This window comes from Glycine max, chromosome 4 (assembly GCF_000004515.6).
Source record: "Glycine max cultivar Williams 82 chromosome 4, Glycine_max_v4.0, whole genome shotgun sequence".
Taxonomy (NCBI): Eukaryota; Viridiplantae; Streptophyta; class Magnoliopsida; order Fabales; family Fabaceae; genus Glycine; species Glycine max.
In genome coordinates this window covers 12,211,637-12,230,878 of record NC_016091.4, presented here as the reverse complement: position 1 = coordinate 12,230,878, position 19,242 = coordinate 12,211,637, and the positions used below count along the sequence as shown (strand labels likewise).

Genomic DNA, 19,242 nt, shown 5'->3' with positions numbered 1-19,242 from the left:
AACATCTTACCATCTGTATTTGTGACTTTTCCAATTGTAATTTAGGACAGACATATTGAACAATTCTACCTTTGAATCCATCATTGTCTCACTCAACTTTCTTTCGTGTGCCAAAGCCCTAATTCAATTTTCCCTACTTCTACTTAATTTATATGAACGCATTGTCTTAGGTTTCTTGCATACTACGTTATCATCTACCTTACTCTTTAGATATTAGTAATGCTTAAATCCATACTTTTGCCCCTCACACTTTTTGCATTCATGTTGAGCTTTTATGGCAATGCATGTTCTGTTTGGACATTTTGTTAATACTAATTCAAAAACCTGTTCCAGTGGTTCTGATATTCTATTGTTAAATAGATAGTAAGAAATTTAAATATTAATTTAGTTTTCTTCATTGCTAATGAGTGGTGAAAATTATCCAATAATTTTAAATGATGCTACTATATTGTCACTGTCAATGGACCCTAGGTAGCATGTCATCTAGAATAACATTTGAATCATGCATGTAGGAAAAAACAGCCTATCCGTATGCTGTTCGATTATGCCCCAGCCTAAACAAAACAGAAAGAAGATTACGTTAAACCTTTTTAAGTGCCTATTAAATTTTGTAGCATTCTATTACCATTATTTCCAAGTATCGTATTAAGATTTTGAGTTGTTCGGTTATATACATCATCTGTTACATTGTTTTTATAATGCTGACTCTGCCCTTTCAAACTTTGTTGCTTTTGGTCTTTAATTGGGGTTATGAAGTGTATTTTCTTATTTGTTCGATCATATCATCTCTGATATACATCATCTGTTATATTCTTTTTATAATGCTGATTCTGCCCTTTCAAACTTTCTTGCTTTTGGCCTTTAATTCGAATTATGAAGTGCATTTTCTTATCTGTTCGATCATATGATCTCTAATTAAGAACTTTTGTTGCTGTTGTATTTGCTTTTGGTGCATTTTCTTATCTCTGCTTTATTTTCTTCACCCATGGTTTGATCTTTGACTTTCGTTACTCTGCATGAATTATACATGTTCTGTATTGCTTATTTTCATGTCTTGCATCCAATTTCTTACGTGTTATATTATATGCATCTTCTCTTATGTTATTTTGATTATCCTAATTTACAACTCTTAAATCCAATTACTACTACATTGCAGCAACACCCCAATTTAGACCTGCAGACAATTAAATTGGTCAATATACATGTTTTTTAAATGCTAAGTCCACTTTTTTTCATTGCACTGCAGTTGAGATTCCCTGCTATCAGACAACCATTAATATTGCAATTTAAAGCTGCGTTCCATTGTGACAAGGTTAAATCAAATGCTTCCTTTCCATACTTTATCCTTTGCTGCTTTTGATATTGTTTTTCCTTTTTTAAATACTTTTTTCCCCTTGCAGGATGCCATAGAAATACCAGATTTCTATCAGCGCCAATGGCTACCAAATTATCCAGAAATTGTTGAATTTAAGTATGATGGGGCAACCTACGAAATTCAAGCCAGGCAACACAAGGGCAAACTTTACTTTGCTGATGGCCTAACAAGAATGAGGACAGAATTGCAGATTTATGAATCAGTGATCATAAATTTCCTAGCCTGTGACCACCACTCAAAATTTGACCTCCACTTCACTCCACCATTACACCAGCAGACATGCAAAAACCGCCGCGCAACAAGGAAACATATCTGGACATATGAAATCACCCAATCAATGCTAGGGGCACCATATCCACTGGTAAAATATTCATATCCATTTATATCTTCTATACAAATATTAATTTTAATGCCTAACTTTTTTTTTCCTACAACAACTTCCACCCTCTCTCACACAATGTCGAATCCACTGTGATGATCACATGACAATTCTCAGAAGATTCGGACCTCCACTGCAATGGAATGTAGTTGTGCTTGATAAGGGAATTGCTGATAAGTATATCACTCAGCCTTGGTATAAATTCCTCCAAGAAGGTGATTTTAGCCATGCAGACGAACTCTCATTCTACTATAGGCGTGCTGAAAAAATCTGGGAAGTTGTCATCAGATGTGCAATTGATTGGGATGACAGTGATATAGACTAGGAAAACCTATTGTGTTATTTTTCAAAACAATGTTAGTTATGTTTGTTTCCGACGTCTTTATATTTATCTTCAAACAATTTGACAATTGATCAACTCTACTATTTAGAACTATTTAATATGAATGTTACTCCTTTTATCTTTTTACAATATCTTTCTTTTTATTCTTTCATCGAAAATCATTTAGCCAAAGACTCGTGCGTACGCACGGGTTACCGACTAGTTTTTATACAAAGCACAAACAAGAAAACGGGTCCCCTTACCTTAATATATCCTCGTTTAAGGACAAAGCAGGTTCATCTTTTCAACAAAAATAATATGTTCACATCCTTAGTATGTTTTTTTGATTTCTCATCAAAACCTACCTAACGCACACCGTTTTGAAGCAATCATGTGTAGCTTATGTGTCAAAAATGTGAAAAATAATATATAAAAAAATGTGCATAATTAACATTAATCAACACACGATTAGTATGTGGTTTTACCCAGTATTTTGTTTCACTTCATGTACCACCTTATACACATCCCTTTAGAAGCAGTGAGGACTTCCTCATGTTTTAGGTAAATTCTATTACAAACATAAACATTTATAACCAACGGGATGGCATTGCCTGTAGGCATGGCAACAAGGTAGGTCTAAGAGTTGGTATCACTTCTCGAGAGTTTCTTCCTACACCAAGTCAATTTCTTTTACATTCAACATATGGAGTGAAAAACCAAATTTGTCTCTCATTTAAAATGTGAAATACAGATTCTTAATTTGTCTATCCTCTCACACCATTCACGCTCACACCATTTTCTTCTTTCAGTTTCACCCTCTGAAATTCTCTCATCCTCTTTTCTTCAATCCGTGTTTGATCTTCATCAATCCGTGATTCATCTTCATCAATTCGTTTGTGACCGTCGTCGTGTCTGCCATTGTCCCGCTATTGTCGTTGTGAGTTCCGTTATCACCCTCTTTTTTTTATTGTATTAAACCTATACGGATTCGCAATCCGTATAGTTTTATATATTTTAATTATTATATAAATAACTATTTTAATACTTTTATATATTTAAAATAGTTACATATAAAATAATTAAATAAGAAAATGTGAAAATTTTTATAATGTAACTTTTTGAAATTTTAGTTAAATAATAAAAATAGGTAATATTGTATAAGAAAAATGTTAACGAGGACTATATTTGTATAAATATTATTACAAATATAGTTCTAATTAACATTTTCTAGTACTAGTCACCGTTTGTACTAAATCTTTCTTGTATGTTCTATATTTTTCACTTCTCTCACAACAAATAAAAACAAATGAGATCTTTATTCTCGTTGTAGTTGATGTGTCTGACCTCATTATCACAATCACGAAACCAATATTATACCCAACAGCACGAGCCTATTGTAATACGACCTCACAAGTAGCAGACTCCTACAAAAGGGATAATACATGTTTAGTCTTCTTAGGACAGTCATTTACTTTAACCAGATACAAAATCATATAATACCTGAGAAGTATTGAAGTTTCTAGGGGGGGGTACATTATTTATCTATCTCTATCCCAATGAGCCGTTTATCGAATCGTTGCAATCGATGTTCGATCTCGAAGAGAGGGAAGAGATCTTCGGAAAGTGGGAACAATCAATATTTTTAAACACACCTAGTTCCTTTCCATTGTATTCTTTCATATTAGTTTCTTCAGATATAATGCTCTCATATATCCACTGATCTTCATCCATCTTAACAAAACATAAAAAAAAATTCAATGACAAACTAACGAAAGCTAATAAAATTTCATACTTACATCCTATACAAATTGACATATAATAATCCATACCTCTATATACATATAATAATAATTTATCTCTTAATAAAATATATGAATTGTTATTACTTTTAATTAATTCAATGTTGAATTTTATTTTAAAATCTTCTACACTAGACAAAAACATTTATGTAGATATATCAATAAATATGTTTTTTTAACATATACTATGACACAATTTTATTATTTTTTTACTACATATACTAATATATTACATTAAAATTGATAAGCATATATATAATAATTTATATCTAAAATTTCATATTTTATACACTTGAATAAACTATTTAATGTAATAATATTTAAATAAATATATTAATAAATAGAACCAAATTTATATTAAAAATACATTAATTTTTTTATAATTTTTTTAACTTATACGGATTGACAATTCGTAAGGTTCATATAGATTGATCAATCTGTATGACACATACGGATCATTCGTAGATGTAAAAAACTATTTTCTTCCATCATTTCCATCGCAACATCCACCACGATGACAGCCACAAACTCAATGCAGCATGCAACCCACAATCGTGACAATGAACCTCGACGAAATCAACCACATCAGAAGGAGGAACTCAGCCAACAACCAACACAAGTGAATGTTGTAATAAGAAAAGGAAAAAGGAAGGAACAAAAAAAAAGAAAAAAGGATAAAGTTGAAAATGCTGGGTGTCAAAGAAAATTGAATGGTGCACAAGAATAATCCTCACTTTCCCCATCCCTAGGATCGCAAAAGACAAATAGATGAATTCAAGTTCTAGTTTTAAAGGGGAAAATTTTTTAAACCCAACCTCATCCTCGTGAAGTTTTATTGTTTTCGAGGAAATCATGGAGAACCTGCCACTTTTTTACAATTTTAATTTATTTATACATTTTAAATAATATATTTTAAACATTTACATGTTAAGTCATTAATTATATTTTAATTCAAACAATATATAAAAATTACTAAATAACAAAGAATATAAAATATTAAGAATTAAATAATATTTGAAGTTAAATTCATGATTTTAAGTTTGTTACTTCATAGTGATAACAAACATTCTTTGTAGGAGACAATTGTACTCATATTAGGTAAGACTACTATAGGCATAAAATTCTTTTTCTTGACTCAAAATTTCTGGTTAAATTAAAATAATCTTACGATTGACATGTTAGATGATAATTTGTTATTTAATTATTATAATTTAAATTATTTTCTTAATAGAATAAATTTTTTATATTTTTAGTAGTTATAAAAAAAATAAAATATACTTATAAAATTTTAACTCTAATAAATTGTAAAAATAGATGTAGCCAAATGAATATAGATGTGGGATCCTCAAATCCAAACTTGAGCCCCCTTTTTACCAGTCTGAGAAAAATCCCAACTCAAAAAGAACAAAAAATTCCATCCATAGATTAAAAAAGAAAAAGATCTATGGCTATAAAATACTTTTCCATGGTGAGAAACATGGAAAGGTGGTCCCACCTTAGACAGATCCGGGGTTAAAAGATACTCAATTTCAGATTTGGCTTAAACAATTTTTGGTCATGCTAAGTTCATATATTTCAATCCCTATAAAAAAAAAACTTCATTCATTTTTAAATATGTTTTTTTATTCTGATTCCTCTAAGATATTTTTATTTATTTTTAAGTCATGTAAATTTATGTTTTCTCAATTTTGATTTTTGATTTTTATTAAGTGAAAACTTATGAAGAATATAAATAAAAAAAATTAGAATCTTAAAGAAACATAAGGACAAACTTACTAGAATTAAAAATAAACAAAAAAACTTGAACTAAAATTAAAAAACTACTAACTTAAAAAACTAAATTAAAATTAGAAAAATTAACTGACAGGAACCAAAAATAAAAAAACACTAACATATTTAAACCTTCTTATTTACTTAATTTTGTGGTGAAAGACATGCATGTCTCTTCAAATTCCAGAGAAATAGAGACTTGGGAAGCGCTTGTTGCATCTCCAATATGTACAACCTTTTAACATGTTTCAATCAACCATATTTCACTATTGAATTCTAAAAAATAATATATGAATATTGGAGAGATGAAATCCCCCCATCATATGAATGACTTGTGCAACTTCACAAGATGAACCATGGCATAACAGAATTTTCATAAAAATGATAATGGTCTCGAAATTAAGGCGTATGTTTTTGCTTTGTATAAAAAAGTCTTGCGTTGAGGAAAGAATAGAATTACAAAAGGAACGAATTTCAGTGTTTAAACACTTTTTTATTTCCCATTGTATTCTGTAGTCTTTTGCTTCTTAGAGTTACTTTTCACGCTGCAGTGTCCTAAATTATGCAAAAGAATATCATGTTATGATTTAGACTTGATGATCTTAACTTGTATTTTCTTCCTTATCAAATAACCAATATTTTGGCACTAGAATATACATGAATTAATAGTCTCACTTTTGAAGGCAACCAAGGAGCTAGTTGCTACAACCTCACTATTTCCTTCATAAGAGCAACAAAAAAGAGCTTGTTGCTACAACCTCACTATTTCCTTCATAAGAGCAACAAAAAAGATTGACCACAGAACTAGTGCCCATTTGTTGTTATCACAGCCAAATTTTTATCTGTTCTATTTTGATGGGCTATTTGCTGGAGATTAATCTCTTTCCTGCACATAAACGTTTTATCAACAAAGGAAATATGAATGGAAACAATAATTACTTGGCTACAAATTGTTCTTAGACATTGCCATCAGAATGATGAGATCAAAACTTAAGAAGGCAATTGAGACTTTAGACAAAAGTATTTATTTTAGGTCTGTTTGGATAAACTTCTCCATAAGTACTTTTAGTTTGCAGTGGAAAAAAAAGTAGTCACTGAAATAAAAGTAAAGAGCTAAAAGGCATTTTAGAAGCTGAAAAGAGAAACCCAGATTTGGTGTTGTGTGAGAGTAAAATAAACAAGTATCGGATTCTAAGAAAAACCTGAGGAATTGCCATAGTGCATCATAATGAAGAAGACCAACAATTCTCCTCTTCATTTCTCTACTGTGATCTCCACCACGTTTAACCACTGGTAATTGCTTAATGCCCTTGGCCTCCATCAACTCTTTGGCCATAGCCAAACTAGTATTTGGATAGCAGGTTAAAATTCCTCGCTCTTGTCCACGATAGGTCATCCCTCGAGTACAAACAGAGGAAACGAGGCATGTGTTTGCCTGTAAAATATCCAATTTGAATTATCATTAGAGATTTAGAGGAGACTGGCAGCAATGGAATACTATTGGAAAAAACCCAAGTCCCACATCGACTAGATATAGTGACAAGATAAAGTATATAAGTGGGGACAACCCTCATCCGAAGAGCTAGCTTTTGGGGTTGAGTTAGACACAAATCCACATTCTAAGATGATATCAGAACCTATCCTAGATCCATTGAAAAGGTCGCCCACCATGTTATCCACGCACAAAGCCTAAAAATGTTGGACGTGAGGGGGTGTATTGAAAAAAATTCAAGTCCCACATCGACTGGGGGTAACCCTCACCTTAAGAGCTAACTTTTGAGGTTGAGTTAAGCCAAAACCCACATTCTACAAATACAGACAATAAAAAATTAATGACAATTCTATCCTAGCAGTATGGCATGAAGATCCAGACATGAATTTTGGTAGTGTATTTTCTCAATGGTACATTTAAAATCCATTCATCAAAGCGTTGTTTATTACTTCAAAAGAAAAAAGATAGTAGCAATTCTGTTCTTGCTAGACCAAACTCTAGAAAACAGTTGGTTCATGTTGCTAAAAATTATTCCGAATACAGTTTCTTGCCAAAAATTGTTTTTTTATTTCATGAATTATAGAAAACAACTGGTTCTAAAACAATTTGCAAACAGACATGGTTCTTGAATATAAATAGCAGGGGCATTTTTTACATACATCCAAAATCCCTGAATCGCTCTTCAAAGTGTCATTAGACTTCTGGGACAGACACCTTTTAACGTCACCACATGTCAATATTCCTTCTAGAAAATCTTCTTTATCAACTACCAGCACACACTTCTGCTGGCTGTCATGCATGCATTTCATTGCATCTTTCAGAGTTAAAGATGACAAAACCTTCAGATATTGTTTTGACATGGCCCGGGAAACCTGTAAACCAATAATAATAGCGTCAAGGACCTCAACACAACAGAGTTTACGGATACAAAAAAAAGGAAATCAACATGCTGCAGAGTTAACAACGTAAGATGGACAAAATGCCAATCATCAAAAGGAAATGTGAAGAATCTTTTCTCAACCTGAAGATTGTCCAGAAGCAGTTCCGTATCAATTGGTTCAAGATCTGTGCCATCTCCAACAATACTGAGTTCTAAATCATTCCCATCATTGGCTTGTCTCCAGTTATCCTCATTATCATCTCCAGCATGTGAAATTGGAGAATATCCTCTTGCTGATTTACTTGAATCAGGTGTCTGACTCTCCTTCACCTGGTTTGTCACTGAGGGAACCCATATTGCCAATCCAACAGCTCCCTAAGGGCAAGGTTCACAATGACAAATGTGAGAACATTATAAATATCTGCAATTTTCACTACATAAAAAGATGCACAATTTACAAGTCAAGGGAGATGGGAAACCTGAATAATACAAGAAGGTTGAGGTTCAAAGTTAAAGCCACAAGTTCTGGGCTGATAGAAAATTCTACATGCATTACAATGTCACAGTAGTTGACACCAAAGTATTTCCTCTGATTTAAAAATCTTCCGTTTAAGATAATTGCACAAGACAGAGAGAGAGAGAGAGGGAGAGGGAGAGGGAGAGTGTGAGCAAGTGAGAGAGCGAAGAGAGGGTAATTGAGACACCTAGTCTCCACTAGGCGGGAAAGGGTACCAGCAACATACTGCAACGATAGTGGCAGCAAGACGAGGGGAAGGGAGGCAGAAAAACTGAAGGGACGCACCAGATGCGAGTTTCTTCTACTTCACGCAATTCCCAGAGGATATTGGGGAAAAGGAACTAGAAAAGAAATAACAGTGGAAGGAGATATGGTTTTGTGAGGTTCAAAGGTGTTGATGATGTCCAGAAACTGGAGCGACAGATGGATAATTTGAGTATAAGTGGCCTTAAAATACATGCTAACCTCCCGAAACATGGATGGAAGGGGAAGACGACGAAGATACTCCACAAGAAGGATCAATATAAGCAGGGGTCATTCAGGGATATGCAGGTAGACAGAGCTAATGGCAAAGACAAGGAGATAACAGCACAAACACCAGCGAAAGGAGGAAAACAGGAAAATTATACTCACCGACAGACATTGCCGGTCTCGTATGCGACAGTGACAGGTAGCAAAACAAAAGAGAAGAGATGACCTTCGACAGGTGTTCAGGCGACGATAAAGCCTTCCCATTCATCAATTTGGCTAACAATATCCATGGAGAAGAGGAAATGGTTCAACGGCACGTGGGTAGGCAGATTAAGGAACTTGTCAATGTTCAACAGATTGGAGGAAGAATTTTTGTGGGATGGAGGGGAGGATATTAAGCCAAAATACCTTGGTGATGATATGGTGTTACTCATGGGTCTCACTGACAAAAAAGCAGAGAAAATATGCAGGGAAGAAGATGACAGCGAGTTGTCCATGTTCCACTCATTGGAGAAATGGAGCCCAAATTCGAGGACTGGTTTCAGGCTGGTTTGGGTTCTGTGCTGAGGAATTCCATTACATGCATGGGACCTGGAGAATATCAAGAAGATAACGGTGGGAGTGGGAGAAGTGGTGGACTTTGATGACGCGTTGAAGATCTCAAACGCCTGGACAAGCACGAATGCTACTGAAAACACCGTGGCATCCAACAATCAACCACAATGTGCTAGTGTCCATTAACGAGGTTGACAATGTAGTCCATATTGTTGAGGAGACATGTTATAGTTTAAAAAGATGCAGATGCAATAGGGGGTACTTAGAAGGGTCATCAGACGAAATATCTTCAGATGAAAGTGGTGAGGAGATGAGCTTGCTGTCGGGTAAAACACTGCACGTCGGAGTCTCCGATGATACCCAGGTGGTGGGTGTGGAGAAGGGTGAACAAACGAGAAACAGGGAGAAGAACCTTTGGTCTGGTGGTCAATGCAATGAAAAGGAACCAATGGACAATAACCAGGAACCATTGATATGTGGACCCACCAATCTAAGGTCCAGTGACAGTGTTCCCAGACTTGGGGATGCTACAATACACTTTTTTGATGGAGTACAGATACCAACTCGGGTCCCAGCAGGGAAATATGGAAAGCAACAGCAAAGGGGGAAGATATCAGGTGAAAAGGACAATAAGGTTGACGCAATAGAAGGTAGTGTTGTGATTGGTGGAGAGAAGACTGAAAGTAGAGATGACAATGGAAAACATTGGGAAGAAAGGGGCCCACTCATGAATCAGAATTTTGAATTAAAGGAGGTACAGGTACATGATGTGTCAGAGGAGAGAGAAAAGGCTTGTTCAATTACGGGAAACAATTTAAAAAACACTGTTCAGAGACAAAGCCACACAGAAAAATAGTTGGGCTCTGGTAAAAATGGGCCTGCTGCTGTTTTCCACTCGAGTGCTGCTAGGTGCACCCAGCAGTTTTGCTGGTGCACCTAGCAATTATGGTGAAAAGTCCTTTAAGTCCTTAGTGTTTTTTTTTAAAAAATAACTCTCTCGCCTCTCTCTCTCCCATGCACGCTCTTCTTCTTCCTCCAACGGTTCTGCTTCTTCAGTTTTCTTCTTCCTCCCGCGCAGCTTCTTCATTCTTCTTCTTCTTCTTCGCCGCCAATCTTCTTCGCCACCATCGCCACCATTGTTGCCGTGTTTAGGAGGAAGGTGTGGGTCTTCGCGTTTGTGCTTCTTCTTCGCGTTTGTGCTTCTTCTTCGCGTTTCTACTTCTTCTTCGAGGTAAGTTTGTCATTCGCGTTTTGGTTTTTGCCGGCGATAACGGAAAACGTTGTCGGGAAGTTGCTGGGCTGTTTACGGATCACTTGATCCGTAAGCATTTTCCGAATCAAGTTGATCCGAAAAATGCTTACGGATCAAGTGATCCGTAAAGCATATTAAGTAGTTTACGGATCACTTGATCCGTAAACTACTCACAGCTTCATTTTATTTGAAAAATTGTCAATTATTTGATACATTGTGAGTTTTTTTTTTTAAATTAGGAATTTTGGTTATTAGGACCAGCTTTGAATGTATGCTAAATATTTGATAAATATTGTCATTTTGGAGAATATCTATTGTTTCAATTTGATTTAATGCGAATATGTAATTGCCTTTGATGTAATTGCCACTTAGAACTGAATATGGTATCGGAAAACTGATTCAAACACCTAGACAACCTCAGCAAATTAAGTTCAAAAGTAACATGATTAGGACAAATCCCTAAAACTTGATTAAATGTTGATCCTTGAGAGAAAAAGGAAAATGAGAAATCATTGCTTCACCTAACTCACCTGCCTAATGTCTATGAATTTCTTTTGCTCCCTCTAAAGCTCAAAGGCCTGCAATCATTTCATTCTTCAAAAAGCAGCCCAACCTCCTTTGCTTTGAACAAAGACAATGAATTTTATTCATGTCTTAAAAGGAGAAAACATTCATTATCCGATGGTCACACTACTAACTTCAATTTCAACGTTCACAACATATTTAGGACTAGCATTATTAACTTTTTATAGAACTGGTCAACAAAAACATATTGGTCAACGTGGATTATTTCTAGATAGAATGTTATAAGGACAATCAATTAGTGTATATAGAAAACATTTAGAGAGAAAGTTTTATGAGGGTTAGGAGAACAATTAATCCAAATCCTATAATGATTGCAACTTTTACTAGCTGTTCTTATTTCTATTTCAGACTGAACATCAATATTGTTCTATATATTAATATATATTGTTCTTAGATGGAATTGTCACAAGCAGTATAACAAAGAATGGTCCTAGTTGTGATAGCCAACAAGGGAGGGAATTGACATTGATATCATAATGAAGTGAACATGTTATGGCAATTGAATTAGTTTAAAGTAGTGGGTTACTTCTATTAGAGTCATCCAAATTTGTACATTTTAGTAAGAATTTAAGTCTTCTTCTGCACTTGTTCAAGTTAGCTATTTTATTCCTTCACTCAATCCTCTAATGGGTTCTATTCTAGCTTTGGTCAATCATAAAAATAGAACAAAACACAATATTGTGTTGAGAAATGGTATATTTTGATTCTATTTCGTTTATCCACACACATCAAACACTATCTTAGCATTAATTCCTAATTTTCGTTTATCCACACACATCAAACACATCAATCCTGGTTTGATTCTATTACGTTTATCCACACACATCATTCCATCATGAATCATTGTTTCTCAGATTCATAAAGCTCAGCAAGTTTCCCACTAAGCATTTGAGATGTTGTTGACCATTGTTTATGCTTAATTTGTTTATCCACACACATTTGAGATGTTGTTGACCACAAAACAACACCTTGTTGAATCAAGGTCAATACCACTAAGCATTTGAGATGTTGTTGACCATTGTTTATGCTTAGTTTGTTTATCCACACTAATTTGAGATGTTGTTGACCACAAAACAACACCTTGCTGAATCAAGGTCAATACCACTAAGCATTTGAGATGTTGTTGACCATTGTTTATGCTTAGTTTGTTTATCCACACATATTTGAGATGTTGTTGACCACAAAACAACACCTTCCTGAATCAAGGTCAATACCACTAAGCATTTGAGATGTTGTTGACAATTGTTTGTCAGATTCATAAAGCTCAGCAAGTTTCTCTCTAATAAGTAAAACATATTATAAAACAACAAGTGGCCATTAGAGTAATTGAATTGAGTTAACCAAATGCTTGAAATTTGAGAAAATGAAATGAGTGATGGATTTTGCGGTACTCATTTGCAGATCATGGTTAGGACTAGAGGATTAGGTCGTGCCTTAAGTCAGGTCACTGGCAGAGGTCTGGACAGAGGAGATCGTGATGATTCCGATGATGCTCCGCAGCGTCGACGGCCTACTGCATCCGCATGGAGGCAGCGAGTCGCTGTGACTGTGGATCACGTCGATGAGCCAGTCATCCCTGCGCCTGATGTTCAGGATGACCCGATGGAGGCACCAACTGCTGTAGAGGACATTCCTGCGGACACAGGCGCAGAGCCTGCTGAGGACGCGCATTAGGGATTTCCGGGTGGTCCGAGCGACCCATCCGTGTTGACCCTGTATGCAGATCACGTTGCTTGCAACGTATGGACGGGAGAGGTATTTATACTATTTAATTTTAGTTACTTGTAATTAGTTTTCCTTTAAATGATGATTTTAACGAATTTTGCGTTCCTTTATACTTCAATTCAGGAGCGTCTTGAATTGAAGCTATCCTCTCATGGGAGGAAGGTCAACAGTTTATGTAGGCCTGTCCCTGCCATTGAGGGATTTGTTGCTGGTACAGGACTAAGTCCTCTGATCGCGTGTTCGGTAGACACCGGCGATTGGGGATTTTTGTCCGCGTTTGTGGAGCGGTGGTACCGGGAGACGTCTAGTTTTCATCTCCCGGTGGGAGAGCTCACCATCACATTGGATGACGTCTCCTCTCTTCTCCATCTTCCCGTTATTGGCGACTTACACGCATTTGAGCCCTTGCACGTGGACGATGCGGTTCAGATGCTGGTGGACTTGTTGATGGTCTCTCCAGAGTCTGCTAGGGCTGAGACAGTCCAGTGTCGCGGACCGTACGTACGCCTGCAATGGGTACGTGTTATATATGAGCGCCGATGCTAGGCAGGTCATTGGACAGTTGCGGCTCGCGCATATCTTCTTCACCTACTGGGTTGCACTCTGTTTGCTAACAAGAGTGCAACCAATGTCCATGTTGTCTACTTGGAGGCCCTTCGTGATCTCAGTATGACAGAGAGGTACGCCTGGGGAGTGGCTGCTCTGGTTCATATGTACGACCAGCTGAACGACGCATCTATGAGCCACAGTCGACAGCTTGGCAGTTACATCACACTGCTGTAGGTAACAAATATGTTTTTCATTCATTCAGGCTAAACAATGTTCAACTTTAAATTTTGTTACACTTTCATTATTAATGTTTATAATTTTAATGTTACATCTGTAGTGCTGAATTTAAGAGCACTTTCCCTCGGTCGCGGAGTCCACCGCTGATTAGGACTACGACGAGGCTTCTCCGCATGCGTACAGGTGGATTGCGACGAAGAAGACCGTGAAGAGCATTCGCACGCCGTCGTACAGGGAGTGCCTGTACCGACTCCGGATTCTGGATGTCTGTTGGATCCCTTATGGAGAGCATCAGGAGGTCCGGGACTTCCACATCAAATCATGCTATTCCGGTCTCTTGCGCTGGGGCCTGTTGCTGTTTATTACCGACCGGAGAGGGTCGTGCGGCAGTTTGGCTACACGCAGACCATTCCTGCTCCTCCTATCGATTCATGGGTCTCGTATGATAATATACACAACAGGTGGATGCACTACGAGGATCATATCGTACCAGCAGGTGAGGTGTGCGTTGTGTCAGGGGCATGTTTCAGTGACTACATCGACTGGTTCTTCCGCATCTCTCATCCTTTCATGACACCAGGCCACACATTAGATCCTCTGCCTCATGGTCACGCCCCGCAGCCCCGAGTCGTCCCTCAGGCCCCGCAGACGGATATCCCTCACGTGCCGGAGCCAGGAGCATCGTCCACATCTGCGGAGGAGCCTAGACATGCAGTGGTAAGTAATACTAATAATTTACGTCATTTACCTCAATATTTGCATAATAATTTATGTAATCAGTTTGTTTTGTATGTAACAGGAAGTTTGTGATGACATTGCTAAGAGGTCGGAGTGCCATCTGAGTCTAGGGGTGGTCACGCCTGGCTCATCGACACATGAGGTGATTGAAGAATGTCTCAGATTGGCCAGAAGTGTGACACAGGACCATCTAGTATACGTTAAGTGTAGACGCAGGCGGCGCACTGATCAGGCGTAATTTATGTACATATTTTATATTGATATTCCTTGTATATACAGATATTGTACATGAACTTATTTCATGAGTATTGTTGGTTTTATTTATTTTCATTATTAATGTTAGTTTTATTTATTTTCATTGACTGTGTATTCCATTTGTGTCTATATACACGCGTGTTAAATTATTATAAATGGTCTAGTTAACTTAGTTTACCAACTAATAAAAAATAATTTAAAATATAAATTTAAATATAATTGAAATAAAGAAGTTGAAAAGGGTGTAAAAAAAAATTAAACAAAAAATGGACATCATTCGTTATCTAAGATCCTTATTTTATATAACGTACTAATATTTTTAAATTCTCTTATAATTACTATTTTCCCACTTATACTAATGATCATGTAAAAAAATATATTATAAAGTAGTTAGTATTTTAATTTTTAATATAATACTAATTATTTTTTTATATTCTTTATAATATTAATAATGATATGATTAATTATAAAAATAAAAAATAAATTAATGATGATAATATTAATTTTATAAAATTATTATTATCTTCTATGTATTTATTGATTTTTATTAATATGTATAAAATAACCTTAAACAATATCTTTAAATATGTAGTTAATAAATTATTATTTGTCTTCTTACGGATCAAGTTGATCCGTAACTTGATCCGGAAGTGACTTACGGATCAAGTTGATCCGTAAGAGACTTCCGGATCAAGTTGATCCGTAACTTACAGATCAACTTGATCCGTAAGAGGAAAACTAAGCAAGGGCAATTTCGTCATTTTTATAGAATGCTGGGTGCACCAGCAATAATGCTGGGTGCACCTAGCAACACTCTTTCCATTCCTAGCTTGGTGAGAAAGGGTCTGACCCTAATTGGAAACTATATTCAAGAAACAGGGGGTGCAAAAAGGAATGTGGGCCCAAGGAAATAAATGGGATCCATGAGGAAAATAAAATGCAGACCAGCAGTCCTAATGGAAAGGAAAATAATACTAATCAAAACAGGCAACAGACACCAACAAAAATACCTAGAGGAAGTGGGCTGAAGGAGATTGCGGGTTGGGAGGAAAGGCACATGGAAAACCATATAGCAGTGTCATTGAAGTCAGCCTCGAGCCCAACAAACCGTGAGTTGGTCAAAGAAGTAGCTAGCAATTGGGAGGTGGCAAAACAACTGGGAGTTACTTGCTGTGACCAGGAAGAGATAATGGTGGGTATAATGGTTGGCATGGAAGAAAGGGATATGGGAGAGGTTCAGAGGATGGGAAGCAATGAGGTTGATTAATGAAAGATTATAACATACAACATAAGGGGGTTGGGGAGGGGGATAAAGTGGGCATCAATCAGAAAATTGGAGACAAAAGAAAAAGTAGATGTGTTATGTTTACAAGAAACCAAGAAAGAAGTCATAGAAAACAATGTATGCCTGGCTTTGTGGGGTAACTATGGTGTTAGTTGGAAGATGCAGCCAGCATGTAATAGTGCTGGAGGACTACTTTGCATTTGGAATGAGGAAGCATTTAAAGTAGAAAAAAAGATGAGGGGAAATGGTTTCATTTACCTGAAAGGGGCATGGGCAGCAGATGGTGCAAAAGTTATAATTGTAAACATTTACTCGCCGTGCGATATAGTTCTAAAAAGAAATCTGTGGAAACAAATCAGACAGCTAAGAACTGCAAATATAGGGGAGCTATGGAGTATATTAGGAGACTTTAACAATGTTAGAAGACCATCAGAAAGAGTGGGGATTTCTCAAAGGATGCAAGATGAGAGTATTGTAAAGGAGTTTAATGATTGGATTGCTGAATTAGAGGTTGAGGATGTGCTTTGTGTGGGGTTGAAAGTTCACTTGGTATTGCAGAAGGTTGGATTAACAATGCTGCCAGCTACTTGAATTGCAGAAGGTTGCAAGCACCCTTTTCTTATTTGGGTATCCCTATTGGGGCAAACCCAAGGTGTAGTGAGACATGGGATGCAGTAGTTAAAAAAATGTGAGAGAAAATTGTCAAAGTGGAAAAAAATATCTTTCTTTCGAGGGAAGAGTGATTTTGATAAAGTCAGTCTTGAACTGGATCCCAATTTTCTACTTTTCTTTTTTCAGGGTGCCAAAGAAGATGGTAGACAGGTTGGTAAAGCTACAGATGTGGTTCTTGTGGGGAGGAAACCCAGATCAGAAGAAGATTTCCTGGGTGAGTTGGGGAACAACATGTATGCCAAAGGAGGCAGAGGGCCTGGGTATCAGGGATTTGAGAAAGTTCAACTATGCTTTACTTGGGAAATGGTGTTGGAACTTGTTTCATCATCAAGGTGAGTTGTGGGCACAAGTTCTGAATTCAAAATAAGGAGGTTGGCGGAATTTGGATGAGACAAGAAAATCTAACAGAGAATCTATATGGTGGAGGGACCTAAGCTTCATTTGCAATCAAGCGGAGGAAGGGAGCTGGTTTAATAACAACATAAAATGGAAAGTAGGTTCTGGTTCAAAAGTGTTGTTTTGGGAAGATGATTGGAAGGAGGAGGGAATGTCGCTGAAGGAGAAGTATCCAAGACTGTACCAGATTTCTCAACAATATATTCAACAAATGGGGATAACAAGAAATGCAGGTTGGGAATGACAACTGCAGTGGAGGAGGTTTTTTGTAGAGGGAGAAATAGTTACAACTGCAAATTTTATGGATGATATACAGGGTTTGGTAGTACAAGTGCAGCAACAAGTCACTTGGACTTGGGGAGGTGATTCAAGTGGGAAGTATTCAGTCGGAAATGCTTATATACTTCTCAACAGAGTCGTCGAAATCAATGATGCTAGCTGCTCTTTTTGCAGAAGTCATGAGGAGGATGCATCTCATTTATTTTCCAGTTGTGATAAAGTCTTGCTGTTGTGGTGGGAGTCGATGTCGTGGATAAATACTGTGGGGGCATTTTCAGAAACTCCGAAAAACCATTTCCTTCAATTTTCTAATTGTAATTCTGATGGTTTTAGGGGTCAACGATGGCAGAGTTGGTGAATTGCACTCACTTGGTGTACTTGGCATCATAGGAATAGGATTGTATTCCTAAATGAAAGCTTTAATGGTCATAAATTGATGGAGGATGCATTATTCTTCTGCTAGACCTGGTTTAAAAACCTGGAAAGAGGATTTGATATCCCATTTCACTCATGGTCTAGCAGTATTTGGGATGTTTTTTGTACTCAAGGGGGGAATAGTATATAAAATGTACAGTTTTGAGGTTGGGTGGTTACCTAGCTAATAGCCCGATCTTTGGTTCTCTAATACTTATTCTGTATATTGTATTAGCTAACCATAGGTCTACTCTCATTGATGCTAGGCTATTTGTAAATCAGTATCACTTGTACTGCTTTCATTAATATATATAATATATCTACTTTTGCTGACCAAAAAAAAAAAAAGATAATTGCACAAGAATTAAAAAAACCTATTAAGTAGTTTAAGATCAAAGTCTGGAATTCATTTACCAAGACTTAATCCAACCTTGTTACTTGCTCACTGTGAACCCAAATCTGTGAAGCAGGCTTTGGCTGATTCAAAATGGTTTAATGCAATGAAACAAGAATATGAGGAACTGATGAATAACAAGACCTGGGATTTGGTTTCTCTTCCACCCAATAGGAAAGCAGTGGGTTGCAAATGGGTGTTCAGGGTCAAAGAAAATGCAGATGGGACTGTTAATAAATACAAAGCTAGACTGGTAGCAAAAGGATTTCATCTAGTGGCTGGTTTTGATTTCAACAAAACCTTTTCCCCTGTTACAGTAAGGTTGATTCTCACCCTGACCCTAACCACTAAGTGGGAACTTTTTCAACTTGATGTAAACAATGCCTTCTTAAATGGCTTTCTAGAGGAAACTATCTATATTTAGCAGCCCCTGGATTTGAAAATCCCAATCTTTCTCTTGTTTGTAAATTGAATAAGGCTCTATATGGGCTCAAACAAGCACCACGACAGTGATTTGATAGACTAAAATCTACACTCTTGCATCTTGGCTTTTCTGCAAGCAAGTGTGATTCATCTCTTTTTGTCTTCAAAGATACCTCTCATATCGTCTATCTTTTGGTGTATGCTGATGATATTATAATCACTGGCAGTTCTGTCAATTTAGTCCAGCAGTTCACTGTCAAATTTCACTCTAATTTTTCCCTTAAACAACTTGAGAAACTGGATTATTTTTTTGGGAATTGAAGTGAAGACCCTAACTGATGGCTCTATTCTTCTAACTCGAGGCAAATATATAAGAGATCTCCTACAGAAAACTAAAATGGCTGAGGCTGAATCTATTGCTTCCCCAATGGTTTCTAGATGCAAGCTTACTAAAACAGGAGCAGACCTCTTCTCAGAT

General features: G+C 36.5%; 1 protein-coding gene across 1 annotated transcript in view; it reads right to left on the bottom strand.

The window, feature by feature from the left end:
• Positions 1-6,242: 6,242 nt before the first annotated feature.
• The window catches only part of LOC100796023 (chloride channel protein CLC-f), a 28,534-nt gene continuing 15,534 nt past the window's right edge, over positions 6,243-19,242 (bottom strand). The window contains exons 6-9 of the mRNA XM_003522788.5: positions 8,159-8,392; positions 7,797-8,009; positions 6,848-7,080; positions 6,243-6,531 (exon numbers count right to left, since the gene is read on the bottom strand). Of these exons, the coding sequence (XP_003522836.1) occupies positions 6,450-6,531; positions 6,848-7,080; positions 7,797-8,009; positions 8,159-8,392 (762 nt within the window). The 3' untranslated portion in view covers positions 6,243-6,449. The remainder of the gene's footprint in view (positions 6,532-6,847; positions 7,081-7,796; positions 8,010-8,158; positions 8,393-19,242) is intronic.